This window comes from Argopecten irradians, chromosome 12 (genome assembly GCF_041381155.1).
Source record: "Argopecten irradians isolate NY chromosome 12, Ai_NY, whole genome shotgun sequence".
Classification (NCBI taxonomy): Eukaryota; Metazoa; Mollusca; class Bivalvia; order Pectinida; family Pectinidae; genus Argopecten; species Argopecten irradians.
In genome coordinates, this window is record NC_091145.1 from 32,988,562 (window position 1) to 33,005,040 (window position 16,479).

The following is a 16,479-nucleotide window of genomic DNA, read 5'->3' on the forward strand; positions in this document are numbered from 1 at the left end:
CAAGTGTTATGTCTACTTCATTTCATTACAAACACCATATATACAGTATATATCACTGTGTTGTATCATCTTGCTTATTAATATTTTGATTTTTGCAATTTCATTTATAATGCATGCTTTTATAAATTACTTCAAAATATATTTGGAATAATCTGTATAATTTGTACGCTAATGCTTGTACCTACCCAAATTAAGTTTGCTTATCGCTCATTCAGCAGTCTTAAATGTGGAAAATCATCCTCATCATCATCCTCATCATCATCATCTGCTAAAAGAAGTACAGTAGATGCTGTCAAAGAAAAACGAAAGATAAAATCGTGGGTCGGCACCAATAAAGAAAAGTGTTCAATAGAAGGTGACACCAGGGCCTCCTTCAGTTATACTTACAAGGGTTCATACTAATCCATGTTCATACTCATTTAAGTTCTTACTTAATCAAAATTATGATACTAGTAAAAATATAACTAAGTTAAGTTCATACTAATTCAAGTTCATCCTAATACAAGTTTAGTTTCAATTGATGTTGATTGTTCACTGCAGCATGCTCGTAAGGTTATACTTACAAATACATTCAAGTTCATTAATTCAAAGTCATGATCATTAAGGTTTTTAAACATTTATCCATTTAAGGAAAGTTCGTCTTAATGATTTCATTCTTGAAAATAATAATGATCTAATTCAGGTTTATCTTTACAAGCTCATAGCCATTCAATTTCAAAATTTCTTAATGTACAGACTGTACTACAGTATTAAAGATAATATTCATTGTATCATGCTCATCTGTATATCCATACTGGTCGAATTTATGATTATTATACATAATGTTTAGCTTATTCTTGGCAGCATTTCACTTTATATCCTGACAATGTAAGCTAATATGTTACTAACAATCAATCTGTTTGAAATAGCCATGTTAATGTTATGCTTTCAGACGAAAGGAGATCATTACACTTGGTGACTTGCATGATATCTTGAATAAGTTAATTATTTCATTGGAAGTGTTTTAAATTTTTTTCAGCAAGTCTTCACAAACTACATACCATAAAAGTTTTACAAGCTCATTGATTTTCTTGCTGTTCTGCATGCATCCTCGATATTCCAGGGGTTCCGATCACTTACGATCTCTACACCCCTGGACTATCTCATAGTAAAACTGGAGGCAACAGAATAGAACAGGTAACTTAGTCATTTGATGTACATCAAAAGAGCCGTATAACGGTACACTGTGGTTGACTCTGTGGCTTTGATGTTAGGCGTCGCTCTCTCTGTAGTCTTCAAATTAAATATTTGCTAGCCCGTGATTGGTCAAATGTTTTCCGCTGAGCTGCCTTCAATTTCACTGTGAGATAGTCCAGGGGTGTAGAGATCGTAAGTGATCGGAAGCCCTGGAGTATCGAGGATGTTCTGCATGTTGAAAGTGAAATTATAGTCATAAAAGTAATTCAAATGTGTACAAGTAGAGTGGAAATCTCTTATGTTAGGTGCAAGAAATTATGAACAATCTGTTATTGTTATTTATAATCTCTTTTCATCAAACACTGGTTAAGATAACCTTTTTGTTGGTCAAATAATTACTAAAAGATTAGAACCAGATTATTAAAAAAAAATGAACTGCTTTCTGTAATATTCTGCCATCAAATCATAGACTGCCTAATGTCAAATCTTATGAATGACTTGTATGCAGTGTTACTAAATGTTTCATTACATAAGAATTATTTATTTCTGTTGCTTCAGATGTTCTGCCTGGATTGTATAGCTCGGACAAATCTAAGTTGGGACGGATTCCCAAGATAACCAAGATACCGAAGAAAGGACAAGTGTCTTCAAAGCCGGATAGTGCTTCTACTATTGTCTCTAATAATATATCTTCTTCAGTCAATAGCAATGCCTCAACAATTGTTCATCCGTCATCTGATGTTATCCACACTGATGTGGAAATGTCGTCCGCCGTAGAGCTGCCATTAGAGGTGGACATTGCACCAGTTCAACCCTCAACTGATATCATCGCTTCTTCAGTTATAAACTCCTCTGGCATCAGTTTCTCTTCTGAGCACCCTAATGCCAACATCTCACAGCCTGCTGTTTTAGAATCTGTACAGAATGCCACAATGGAGTCAATTGTCTCTCGATTGCCTGCTTATGTGGAGAAACCTTCAGTGGATAGCAACACTCACCCAACTGATGGAAATATAGATGATGCTGATGATGCTACAGAAAAGGTGTTGGAATCATTAGTTCAAAGATCCCTAACTTCTGCCACGATTGAAGTTGAAACAGAAGACAGTTTAAAAAGCGAAATATTATCAGAGAACATTTCCACAGACCTTACCTTACAACAAACTGAGACCAAAGTTGAAAACAGACTTGCTGCTAATATTGAAGCATCTGAAAATGACCAACATGATAACCTCATGGACGAATCAGAAGAGATGCATCAAAATCTATCCTGCCTTGATCAGAATGTTATGATAAATCCTGTACCAAAACTTGATATCATGGAACAGAGTTCTCAATCTTCAAATGCTTCTTCATGCAGTTCTTCTAAAAACTTAACTGTGGAGAAGTCTAGTAGTGCTCAAGAGAAAAGGAGAAAATATCTCCGAAAGAGGGAAAAGGCAGAAAGTCCTGTAGATAGCATGATGAAGTCTATAATACGATCTGCTGCTGCCAAACACCGAAACAGCCCTCGCGGTTGGAGTGATAATGAGCGGAGTAGAAGTCCAGGCTACAAAAGCTCGGATTCAGAAAGGTCAAATGATGCCAGGTATAATGTAAAGACAAAGAACAATGCTGAAATTGAGAAAAACTTACAGAAAAAGTTTGACAGAGATCATTTCAATGCAACCAAAATAGTGAGTTCAACTTTTCTTCCGGATGTCGACTCCAATGCAATGTGCCATTTTGCTTCCATGGAAATCACTAGCAAAGCTAAGCACACTGAAGAACAGTCTTCAGAGAAGGCCGTATCCACAGAGCATCAAAAGCCTGCTGTAGGAAACAGAGATGAAGAAGTTGTTGTGAAAAATCAAACACCATCTTCCAAACGAGAGCGATCAATCATGCCAGATATTGTTATTCCTGGTTTGGGTGATCTCCCCTTGTCTGATTTAAATCCTGATAGCAGAAGTTCAAATGTGCTGTTTGATCCTCTAAGACTGTCGGAAACACCTGGCTATTCTAGCAAGAAAACAACACAATCTACCAAGAGAGAGAGGTCAATCACTCCAGAAATAGTCATTCCTGGATTGGGTGATCTCCCTTTGAAAGACTTGTACGGTGATTCTAAGCCATCAAACATTTTGTATGATCCACTGAAATTATCCAACACTGCTGGATATGAAAGAAAGGCAACACCTGCTGCAAAGAGAGAAAGGTCAATTACACCTGAAGTAGTGATTCCTGGATTGGGTGATCTCCCCTTACCTGGTAGCCGTGCCAATATTCCTGGATTGAGTGATCACCTCTTACCAAATAACCATGCCGACATCATGGGTACTTCAGAATCTTCAAAAACATCTGCAGAAAAACCTCTTAAAACATCAATAGAGACTGAGAGTACTAAAGTGTCGTGTGATAAGGATATCAGCATTTCTACAGATGATCTTTTATCTATTCCTAGTTTAGACCCGACTGGAGATGCCTCATCTACTACTGCCCTGGTAAAAGATGATAAATCTGTTACCAAAAAGTCCACTGTACAGGACATTGATGCTGATGATGGAGAGCCTGTGGTAAACAACACACGAGTTGTGGAGCGAGCAGGGAGAGAACTGAAGCTGAGGGTCAGTGTTCCTAATCATTTGTGTGGGGATTCCACGGTCAAACTGATCACTTTGGATCAGACGATCAGACAGAGTCTCCATGGGTAAGTGTTTATTATTGTTTGTAGCAAATATACAGCTGCCGTAACGCATTCACCCCTGAAGATCTATTTGAACACTTCTAATTGATAAGTCAGGAACAGTTCATTATGAATTTTCAGGGTGATTGAGTTAACTCTTCACTGACACTTTAAATAAATCATTGTAAGGGATTCATTGTGTTTGCACACAGGGCCGACTCCCCGCCTATGCAGCGTTGTGTCTGTGTTTTGACATCTTCCAATTAGAAACTAGAACATTTTGATGGCTAATATTTATTGATGTGGACAATTTATTCATAACACATTCGACACTTTTTATAAATGCTCTGGAAGTATGGCTCTTATTTGTTAGGTTAGACTTCGGGTGTTAATATGATGCAACTTGGATGCAAAATGTGTGTAAATATATTTTTGAATTAATTTTCCCTGCAATCATTTGTTAAATTTTGTGTTTCTTGAACTCCCTATTTCTTTAATTTTGTCATAAACTTTGGTGTATTGAAATATGACTTTTGATTTTCAAAATAATACTTTACTTTTATTTACTCTATGTTCCAGTCATAGACAGTTCAGCCGCCTGACACCTACTGAGAACGTCCTTGTAACCACAATCAATAGAGTGTTACACAAGAAGTTGTATGAAGGAAAGGACAAGCGCCATGTTGAGGAATTAAATGGCCAGAGTATCGCCGACAGATTACCCAAGAAAACCTCTAACACACTTACTATGGCTGAACTCACAAGGAATCTCTCGCCAAGCTTGGTAGAGTTTGCTAGAAAACATCTCTCTCCTACAGTTTCAGACTTCACAAGGAAACATGATCCCGATGTCGATCAAGAACCTTCGGACCATTTAAGTGATTTGATGTCCTATGAGAGTTGGGGTGTTAACAGAAATACTGACAATCTCTCATCTACCAGAGATAGGAAACCTTCAGGGAAAAGTGATAATGCAAGTTCAAAAGAAAATACAAGTAAATCAAAACCAGCTTCACCTAGCATTCCAGCTTCAAACTTGAAATATGTACCCGCTTCAGCATTTGTCCCAAAGAAAGGATCACAGATTGGTAAATCATTCATGAACAATACAAAATTGGCTGTGGGCCCAGATACGTCATCATCAATTCTTGACAGCAACCTACCATCCAAGTCAACTACTGTATCCCCTGAAAGTTCTAGTAACCTGTCGGATAACGTTACCATCCGTACCATAAGTATCGCTCCAAAGAAAGACTTGCCAAAGACATTTGGATGTAGCGTGACTGACAAAACTATCAAGGAAGTTAAAGCACCTGCCATTCCTGATAAATTCCCTTCAGAAAAAGATAAATCAAAGAATGAAAATTCAGTTTCAACACAACCAGAAACTGTGACGTCAAGACTATCAGGAAGTGCATCTTCATCATCATCTGCTAAGTCAGTAAAAACATCATCTGAGGGACCTTCCGCCCCATCTACCAAATTGTCAGAAAATTCTGTATTACCAAAACCAGTATCAGCATCACTGTCTAGCAAATCCATGGAAACCATGTCATCTTCACCTTCGCCTGCAAGATCGGAGGAAAGCGTGTCCTCTAAGGTCTCGTCTACCAAGTCATCAAAATCTTCACTCCAGTCGACCAAATTATCAGAAAAGAAAGTGAAGTCATCAGGTTCTGGAGGAGCCCTCTTCTCACCTATCCGGATACCTGATGGAATAAAATCTGAAACTGTTAACAAGACATTGGTACCAGAATCGGACAAAACAAGCCAGGTCAGTTAATGTCATTTCCTAAGTTTTCTGTAATTCTGAATAGGATATTTGTAATGATGCTATTCAGTCTGACTTTTATCAAGTTCATCAAACAAAAGGTAATGAAAAGTAATTTCATCATATTCTGAAAAAGGTGTAGTTCATTAAAAAATTTAACTCCCAAAAATTTTATCTTTCAATCTTAACCCTTTAACTTGTGCGCTATAAAGAGGTTATAAATTTAAAATGGAAGTTTTTTTATAGCAATATTTTTTTTTAAGCCACATAAAAATGTTTTTAATACTTTTGACTTGAGATTTTCACCTTTATAAAAACCATTCTTGTGTATAGGTTGGTGCAATTAGATCAGACAACCAGCTATCCAGAAAGGAGAGAAAAGCCCAGAGCCATCCCTATACGAGGAGACATCGCAGGGAATCCTGGTCCTTTGACATCCCTTATAGGTAATTTCACCAGTAATCATTCATGATTTGGCTGTTGAAAGTTTACAGAAATGTCGACCTATAAAGGACTTTTATGGAACAATCTCTGTTGTAAAGTTTGGAAGTATTTGTAACTTGTGAGGCCCTTAAGAGTTATATGATAGCTTTCCATGAAATTGTTGATTTTTTATATCTGAACAATGTAAAGTTCTGTTTTGTTTGTTTCAGAAATCTTCAAGAATTGATGAGAGATTTAACAGCAAATACATTTAAACAAAGGATCGTAAATATTTCAAAGCCACAGAAGTCCAAGAACACTGTTCCTCGATTCCGAAACTACAGATTCAGGCGTTCATCTGTTCCTGATAGTCTACCTGATAGGTAAGTTTAACCAAAATCCCTTTAGGCCACACCAATTTGAAAAATAGTTTTTCTGGATTTTTTGGGGAAAAGGTGGAGGCGAGAGGGTGTTTTTCGTTTGTTTTTTTTTTTCAATTTTCATTTTCCAAAAAAAAATGGGGTGAACGGTATCAAAAAATTGACAAAAATGAGAACATAATGCATACAAACATAAACACAAGGCCAAATTCATTATATTTGTGTTTTATGTACATGCAGGTTATAGCATTTTAGGTTTGAAAGGTAAAGAAACGATATAAAAATTTGATAGGTTGGTTCCCTTACAACCCTAGATACGCATATTGCATTTTGTATCTGATCAGACAACAAAATAACTGACAGTCAGCCATCTTGGATTTTGATAGTTGAGAATTATTACCACTATTTCTCGCAAAGCAACAAAGTGATCTCTCTCAAACTTCAAATGTTGGTTCCCCTAGTGCCCTTTATTCAAGGTCACAGAATAATGTCAATTATTCTGATTTAGATCTTTAAAGGGCTATTTGTAAACAAGGCATCCATAGAACTGAAAGTGGGTTTTTAGCATACTGGGCTGAAATGGAAAAAAGAAAAATGAAAAAATCTAAGTGATGAAATATTTCTTGTGAAGATGACTTTTTAAAGTTAGATGAAATTTACACAGTTGCTTCAAATATAGATGCCAAGCACAGTAGAGTTTGTTTTAAAGTACCATAGCTGTTGATAGCCAAAAATTAATTTAAAAAAAAAATAAAAATCCAAGAACATAGCAAAAGAATATGTTGTGTACATTTTGGCAACATGTCCCTGTATTAATCCTCCTGTAATTGATGTTAATTACCACCTTATTTCAGTCCTGATGACTCGGACGAGTTTACTCCTGATGCCATACCTGACTTTGAGGAGAGGAAGAGGAAGGCAGACATGCTAGAAAATATGCAGAGCAGCAAGAAGGAGGACCAAGAGGCTTATACTGCTGAGCAGAGTAGCTACAGCCCTGGTGCCACCACGGTACATTTCAGCTTCCTAGATTTTACCACAATTAATATAACAAGATACTATGCATTTGTATTTTAACTGTTGACCAATTATGACAACAATTTGACAGATATTTTGCCCACCATTTGATGATGATGGACTACTCAATTTTCTTAATGAGCTTATGTCATGGCGCGGCGTCCGTCGTCCGTCCATCAACATTTCCTTTAAGTTGCTACTAGTCATAGATTTCTGCATGGATTGTAACCAAATTTGGCCACAAACATCCTTGGGGGAAGTGGAACTGAACTTGTATCAATTTTGGCTCTGACCCCCTGGGGGCAGGAGGGGCGGGGCCCAATAGGGAAGTTGGAGGTAAGTCCTATAAATCGCTACTTGTCCTAGAGTTCTGAATGTATTGTGACCAAATTTGACCATAAACATCCTTGGAGGAAGGAGAACAGAACTTGTATAAATTTTGGCTCTGACCCCCTGGGGGCAGAAGGGGTGAGGCCCAATAGGGGAATTCGAGGTAAATATTCAAATTCCTTCAGAAAAGAAAGCATTACAAACCAGGTGAGCGATACATGCCCTCTGGGCCTCTTGTTTAAGCAGTAGTAATTTGATTGGCCAATTGGAAAGGTCACCAGGAGATGACCCGTAATGGGATGTTGTCAGATCCTTTAAAAGATCTGTATTTTAATCAGATGACTGACAACAAAATCTACTAAGCAGTTCTTCCTTATTCTAACTTGAACTATTTGTACTACCTGCATGCCAGCGTTGGTATATCAACTACTTATGCGAATAAATTGTCTTTCAGGTTGCAAAGCCAAAACCTGATGAAGGCAAAGAGAAGGGTGTAGGTGGAGAGGAGAATATCCAGGAAAGACTGCTACGGATATCAAAAATGCCATCTCCAGCAGCACTTACCACAAAGGCCAAGGCTTCTACAAACAAGGACACTGGTCAAGGGTCTAAGGAAAAAACAGCACTGGAAAAGATACAATCAGAAAGTGATTCCTCAAATAGCAACAGGAAGAGGAGAATAAGCCAGGCTTGTAGCCCTAATCGTCGGAAAGATTCGCGACTAAGCAGAATTAGGCATAATACTGGGCAGGGGGAATCTACACATTCCCAGCCAATTGATGATGAGATTTTATCAAGATGTAGGAAAGGTAGCTCGCCCTCTGACAGCGTCAAAGGTGGAAAATCTTCACAGAAAAATAGCAGAGAATCTACCCCATTCAATTCATCTGTACTAAAACAAGGAAGCAGGGAATATTCGCCGTCCGAATTTTTCTGTGGAACAGGTGAAGGGAAAGTTAGCAGGGAAAATACACCAATAGATTTTACACAGGACACTGATATTAGTAAGGAAACTCAATTTGTGGTTGATGTTCCTAAAGTCGAAGTAGTACAGAAGAAGAAGATTAAGATAAAAAGACTTGAAGCTGGGAAAAGCCCATCATTGTCCCCAGTGTCGTCTAAAGTTGATGACTGTAATAACCCCAATATGTTCCGACCCATCACAAAGCCAGACGAAAGCAGTGGAACAGGAGATTTGAGAGACTACCTTCAACAGCTCAAAGCACAAAAGTCTGAACATAAATTGGAAAGCTTTGAAATATCACCATCTGCAGGGAAAAGCTATGAAAAGGAAATGCCAGAAAATAATATAAAAGGCTGTTCAGACAGTGAACAGACTTCTGGTTAGTATTGTGAGTATATGTGTCGTTTCTTTCAAGAAATTTTGAGCCTTAAGTAATGGGCCAAATCATATAAAAGATGAAAAAATTCAATGCTGTGTATCAAATGGAAGTAAAAAGTAGTCAAGTCCACAGGCTTTTGATAAGAACTATATAATAGTTATACAGACACCACTTACATGTGTATTACTGGGTCAAAGTCAATAACTCTGTCAGCTATATAAAACTAAGTATACCTTTACCCAGTATTGTTCACACAACTGTATAACTATAGAATCAAAAACCTGTTGGCAAGTCAAGGTTTTTTGTGTCACCTAACGCTTGAAGAAATTTATTATAAGAACAAGTTTCGAATAAGGTTTTAAATGCAACAAAACAAAACTCAGGGGAGAGGGGGAGTGATGGAGCATGTATGATTAAGTTCTGTTTATAATGTCAATGTTATACTGTTGTCTTGTAAATTGGCTAGCTTTATTTTGTTTTATCCAGTTTTGTGAGGTAATTTTCAGTTTATAATTATTCCATTTTGTACTCTCTAACAAATAAAAAAAATCACTAATAAAGTTTAATATTCTGTTACAGTTTCTGGGGAACAAACATCTAAAGAAAATTTGGTTGTTGGAGAAAGAGAACATACCAAGGATGGAAACATCTTTGACGAAGACATGGATGGCTGGATCGTAATGGATGAATTTCAGTGTCCGGAAGCATCTGTGCTGAAGGACCAAGCTTTCACCAAGGAACCTGTTGAAGATAAAAATGCACCGAATGACCCTGAAAACAACATTAATGACCATGCTACAAACATCAGTGAAGTTTCTGTTAGAGAGATTGATGATATGAGAAAAGATTTGCCTTCATCATGTTCTGGAAAAATACAGTCAGATACATCAGGAACAACAGAAAAGGAATTTGATACAACTGATAATGAAAATCAGGTAAAGAACAAGGACATTCTGACAACCAGTGTTAAGGAAGGGACAAAGAATTCTGAAGACATAATCAGCAAAATGAACACCCCAACAGACAGTGAGAGAAATTTTATTAGAACTGATAATTTGTGTACTCAATCTAAAGCTGAGAAAAGTGAGGAGATCCATACTCAATCTAAAGCTGAGAAAAATGAGGAGTTCCGTACTCAACCTGAAGCTGAGAAAAGTGAGGAGTTTCTATCGGAAACCAATGAAGGAGATAAAACCATCATTGAAACCTCTGATATGAGTTTTTCCGAGACTGTGAATGATTATCAATTTGCTGATCCTTCAACATTTGTGCCAGTGATTTATTTATCTGGGACAAAAGGCAGAAAGATCCCATGGGCAAAAGAGCTTGACTCCTCTGAAATTGGAGATGAAAATGTTGGAAATGACAGTAAGGAAGAAAGTCAACCTAAATTTAAAGAAGCGCATCCATTAAAAATGAAAGAGCTTGAGGAAACTTGCCAATCCAAAATTGATAAAGAGGCTGACGTTTCTACAGAACAGGACAACTGCGAATCAACAAGTGAGGTAGATGACAATGATGTTAAAAACACATATTGTTCAGAAAGTAATCCAAAGATTCTGTCTCCATCAGAACTTGTTGATGCTAACCCCGGTCAATCAGTATTAGATCAGACAGAGAATGGACCTACAGCAAGCCAAACATCAAAAGTGTCTACTCAAGAACAGAATACTTGCATTTCTGAAGGAAAGAGAGAGGACAGGAAGAATTTGGTTGAGGAGGAAGTTCATATAAACACCAAATCAGCTGCCTGTGATGAAACGCCAGAACATCATATAAACACCAAATCAGCTGCCTGTGATGAAACGCCAGAACATCATATAAACACCAAATCAGCTGCCTGTGATGAAACGCCAGAACATCATATAAACACCAAATCAGCTGCCTGTGATGAAACGCCAGAACATCATATAAACACCAAATCAGCTGCCTGTGATGAAACGCCAGAACATCACATAAACACCAAATCAGCTGCCTGTGATGAAACGCCAGAAATCAATAAACACCAAATCAGCTGCCTGTGATGAAACGCCAGAACATCATATAAACACCAAATCAGCTGCCTGTGATGAAACGCCAGAACATCATATAAACACCAAATCAGCTGCCTGTGATGAAACGCCAGAACATCATATAAACACCAAATCAGCTGCCTGTGATGAAACGCCAGAACATCATATAAACACCAAATCAGCTGCCTGTGATGAAACGCCAGAACATCATATAAACACCAAATCAGCTGCCTGTGATGAAACGCCAGAACATCATATAAACACCAAATCAGCTGCCTGTGATGAAACGCCAGAACATCATATAAACACCAAATCAGCTGCCTGTGATGAAACGCCAGAACATCATATAAACACCAAATCAGCTGCCTGTGATGAAACGCCAGAACATCATATAAACACCAAATCAGCTGCCTGTGATGAAACGCCAGAACATCCATATAAACACCAAATCAGCTGCCTGTGATGAAACGCCAGAACAACATCACATAAACACCAAATCAGCTGCCTGTGATGAAACGCCAGACATCAATAAACACCAAATCAGCTGCCTGTGATGAAACGCCAGAACATCTATAAACACCAAATCAGCTGCCTGTGATGAAACGCCAGAACATCATATAAACACCAAATCAGCTGCCTGTGATGAAACGCCAGAACATCATATAAACACCAAATCAGCTGCCTGTGATGAAACGCCAGAACATCATATAAACACCAAATCAGCTGCCTGTGATGAAACGCCAGAACATCACATAAACACCAAATCAGCTGCCTGTGATGAAACGCCTGAACATATTTCAGCTATCCTAGATACTGCTTCATCTGAGACTTTTAGACCCAAAATTCTTCTCAATATTTCAGGTTCATCCACTGGAAGTGAAAATCTAGTTACTTTAGTATCAGATGAAAGGTGCAGAAATGATACTGAAGATACTGAAGACGAGAAAGTCAAAACAGAAAACAGTAATGTGGTAAAAACAAGCGTTGATGCCTCAGGAAACCCCCAACATGTAGTGACATGTTCCAGGATTCACAGTAGAAACGTGTATGGCTACGAGGAAGAGAATTCAGCCAATACCAGTAATGGCTCCACGCGATTGAGCTGTTCGTGGGATTTCACTGTAAAGCAGGATGAGGATTCCTCAGAGTCTATTTATGGAGAATATCACACAGCTCCCAAGACTCAAACACAAAACAGTAAAGGCGATCTCTCTAGTAACATTCAGATTGAAGATCAGTTTACTTCTGTTTTGAAAGTTGAAAAAATATCTGACTCGAACAATAGTTCATGTGACAATTTGCTACTTGAGGAAAAAACAACTGACAATGATAAGGATTTAGATTGTAACTACTCTACAATTTTAACCGGGCATGGATCCATCAAGCATGAAAGTGAAACTACTTATTCCCTTGGTCCATGCAATATTATTGATGTTGAAGTTCAACCAAACGTACTGAGTGGTGAGGAATCTGTTGTGAAAGTGGAACCAACTATACCAAACATAGGTTCGTGCAATACAAGTGTTGAGGAATCTGTTATTGTGAAGGTTGAACCAACTGCAGCTAGTATCGAGGAATCTACTGTAGAAGTTCAACTCTATGTACAAAGTGCAAAGGAATGTATTGTGAAAGTTGAACCAATAGTGCCAAACATCAAAGAATCCATCATGGAAGTCCAAAAAACTGTACCGACGGCGGATGATAAAACTGCATCAGCTGTAATGAGTATCTGTGTAGATGGTGTATCAGATATCGATTGTGGTGAGGTGTCTGTACCCAGTAATATTGGCAACAAGGAAGTAAATCTTGATAATACCAGCAGTAATGACGGGAATATACTCGGTATAAACAGTGAAGAAGTGAACATTCATAGAAAAAGTGAGGAAAAAGGGAATGTACCTTGTATCGGTGCAGAGGAGGAAATAGAAACTAACATTCATGATGACGATGATGAGCTCTTGCAGGCGACCAAAACCTGTGCTCTACTGTGTCATGGAGACATGTTCACGTCTGTCACTGGGAGGGAAGAGACAACCAGCTCAGGACAAGAAAGCTCCCAGGGCTCTACCATCAAGTGTAATCTGAGTTTTGAATCAGAGTATGGAGAGCACCATGACAAGGAACTAATGGATCTAGGGGAATACTGCGCTGACTTAACATACAGATTAGATAGGGATATTGATTTGAATCATGACATCGAAGTCGAGAGCATCATTTCGAGTTTGGAAGAAAGAAAAGATGGTCAAGATATTCAGGTTTCTAATGGACAGTTTGATGAGATGAAGAAATCAGATTTATCGTTGGAAAGACATCAATGGGAAACATTACAATCTAAACTGAAGCCTGGAGGAGGTGAAGAAAATTTTACTAAATTGGAGCATTGTTGTCCTGAATTTGCTATGGAGGATTCGAAATTTGAAATTAAAATCAACACTGGTAACATTATGAAAATGTCTACCTTAGCTGTAGACCTGAATGAATGTTTTAATAAGAATGACATGGATTTAAACTCAAGTACTATTAGTTTGGAATCAACATCTGTGGACGAACAGAACAAATTTCAAAAGAAATTAATGCAACCTTTGATTGATCGGACAGTTGAAATGAACACTGATACAAATACCTTACTGCTGAAGAAATCTACTGGACATTGTCAAGAGGAATCTATTCACCACAACACTAACAGTTTGGTTGCCATCACTGTTGACGAGGACATTGTTCCCGATAGCCAAGATTCTGACAGCGATGAAGTGGATCTGGTCAACATCAGTAGTTTTCTTAAACCGAATGATTCACACAGTTACGAATCTGATGTTTCATTTCATAAACATTTTACTGACAGCCATCAATCGCAAAGCTGTGACAGTGGTGAGTTGAAATCCAGACTCACTGAAAAACCACACTATGTGGAGCCTGGTGTGAAAAGTATGAAAACGTCAACGCCACGAGTCTCGCCAGTAGCCGATTTCTTCGGACTGCAGTGCCAGACTCCCGTGGCGCAATTTACTGAACGGCCATGTACAGACTATGTGTACGGTTTGTATAAAGGCAAGTCTGAACTTGAAAGTGAAATACCGGTACAAAGCACTGTGGAAAAACCTTGTAAGGTGGACAGTAATGCGTTTCCTCTGCATGTTCAGAAAAGTCCACTGAATTTGAGTGTTTCGTCAAAACCAAAGACAAGTGCGGGAATCCCAGGAATGCTTTACTATGTGAGCCCTAATTGTTCTGATTTGGCTGATGAGGAGGTTTCTACTGGTTGTGGGGTTAACATCAAACCCATAACATCTACATCTGGTTTACCAACCAACAGCAATATAAAATTGGCTCCACCATCACCATTAAAACCTAAACTTTTGTGTTCTTTTGAAGATGCCCATGTTACTGTACCAATGGTGAAGACTGAAGACCAAGGTGGGAGTTCAGTGAATGTTTTGGATACACCAGATCAGAATTCTTCACTAGCAGAAATAGAGGCTCCCTCCCTGGAATCTATCCCAGATAACACAGTATTGCCAAAGATTGAAGATTTCCGTCTACAGCAAAACCTGATTGAAAGCGACGGTGATTCTACTATTCCTTACTGCCAGGAGAGCGACTTTGATGAGGATTCACTTGGATCCAAGCCTTCACAAGAATTAAATTATGACAATCAGCAAAGTTTAAGACCTTGTGAAATAGTCCCAGAACAAACTGAATCATGTGCACAGCAGGTGGACATTTCTCCAACACCAAGTTCATTAGATGTCCCAACATCAATATTGGATTCAGACTTGATACCACAGCCACAACCAGCACAAACTATCACTGATCTTGATGGAAAAAATTGTCCTTCTACGCCAATGAATCTTAGTCGTCCATCAACCCCATTGAATCTTAGTCGTCCCTCTACCCCATTGGGTATCACTTCCCCTCAACGTTGGGTAGTATCACCACCGCCGCACTATGGTCCAAACTTCTGGCCATACTCGCCACCGCTCGGATATCCACCCTGCGCATACTTTCCATACACATCTCCACTACTACAGAATCCAATAAACAGAATCTGGCGTCCGCCATTCTACTACTACCCGGACCATATCCCACTCCAGCAGCATAGGATCATGCCGTCACTGGATCCTTGTATGTTCCACTGGACAAGTGCCACTAGACAACAACTACAGGCATCAAGTCTTTATCCATCACTGATGTTGGACTCTAGACTTCCACTGTACAGTTCATACACATACGACAGATCAGATACACATCTTGGATGGTACGATCAAGGAACTTCATATGATGTTGATTCTGCATATCCGAACTCGAACATTCATAATCAGGGAAATACTCCAAGTTACTCAAATACTTTCATGCAGTATGTTGTTCACGGACAACAAGTTTTGTCACATTCTGCTGTTGCGAGTCCTCCTTCGCCTCCTGTTAGGCCTGTTTTCTTGTCCACCACCGCACTTTTGTCAACTTCGCGCACCACAACTCGGGATCAGCAGCTTATGGTAGATACGCCATCTGCTTTTACTCCTATCAGACCATCAACAGCAATGACCAATACTGGGCTAGCTACAGAGTGTGTAGTAACTCCGGAAAATATTCCACTTCCTGATCATTCTCCTATCGGACAAGCAGCATCTACGGTGACGAGAAAAACAGAACTTACAACAGATAAAGAAGTAACTCTGGCAAATGTTCCTCTACGGGATCCTGACTTTTCTCCTTCTCCACAAACCTCCATGGGAAGTCAAGCCACTCTTCCTCCTATTTCCACATTTGCCAAGAAGTCAAGGAAGTCGAGGAAGTCACGTGGAAAAAGGAAAAAATGACACGAGCCTTAGAGTTCACTTCTGATGGACTAGAACAGAATTAGTACTAGATAGCGCTAAATATATATGTTTTGTTGAGTACTGAATTCGAGATGTCACCATTCAGCAGATTCAAAAGTATATTTCTACTATTGTATTTTGTGTAATTCTATTATTTTCACTGTTTTTGATAGTTTGAGGGTTACAAAAAAGTGAAAATGGTGTCATAATAAGTATTAGAATAATTTCTGAGGTCTTTTTTGATAGAAAAAATTGTGTTATTCAAGTTTTTTAGAGATTGTTTTCCTATTAAAGGATATTGAAGAGGGTAGGGGGAAATGAGAGTGCATCTTTAACTTTTGATACACAATGTTGAGTTTTTGGTGTTTCCCTTGCAACCATGTCCCAACTTAATGAGGGAGATTTTCACTATATTTTGATACTATTTACTCCATATATCAGGAGACACAGGGTTTGCTAATTCAATCATGAGCTTTGTTTGAATAACGATTACATACCGGTACATTAAAAAATACTTGTGATCAAGCTTTACTACTGTTAATTAC

The 16,479-nt window shown here is 38.5% G+C and overlaps 1 protein-coding gene across 1 annotated transcript; it reads left to right on the forward strand.

Moving 5' to 3' along the window:
• The first annotated feature begins 92 nt into the window (after nucleotides 1-92).
• On the forward strand, nucleotides 93-15,934 carry LOC138305068 (serine-rich adhesin for platelets-like). Its single transcript, XM_069245471.1, has 9 exons — nucleotides 93-355; nucleotides 1,735-3,865; nucleotides 4,421-5,615; nucleotides 5,946-6,058; nucleotides 6,266-6,418; nucleotides 7,270-7,426; nucleotides 8,217-9,105; nucleotides 9,685-11,125; nucleotides 11,683-15,934. Exons 1-9 carry the CDS (start codon nucleotides 172-174, stop codon nucleotides 15,932-15,934), a joined length of 10,515 nt encoding a protein of 3,504 aa, XP_069101572.1. The 5' UTR covers nucleotides 93-171.
• The last annotated feature ends 545 nt before the right edge of the window (nucleotides 15,935-16,479 follow it).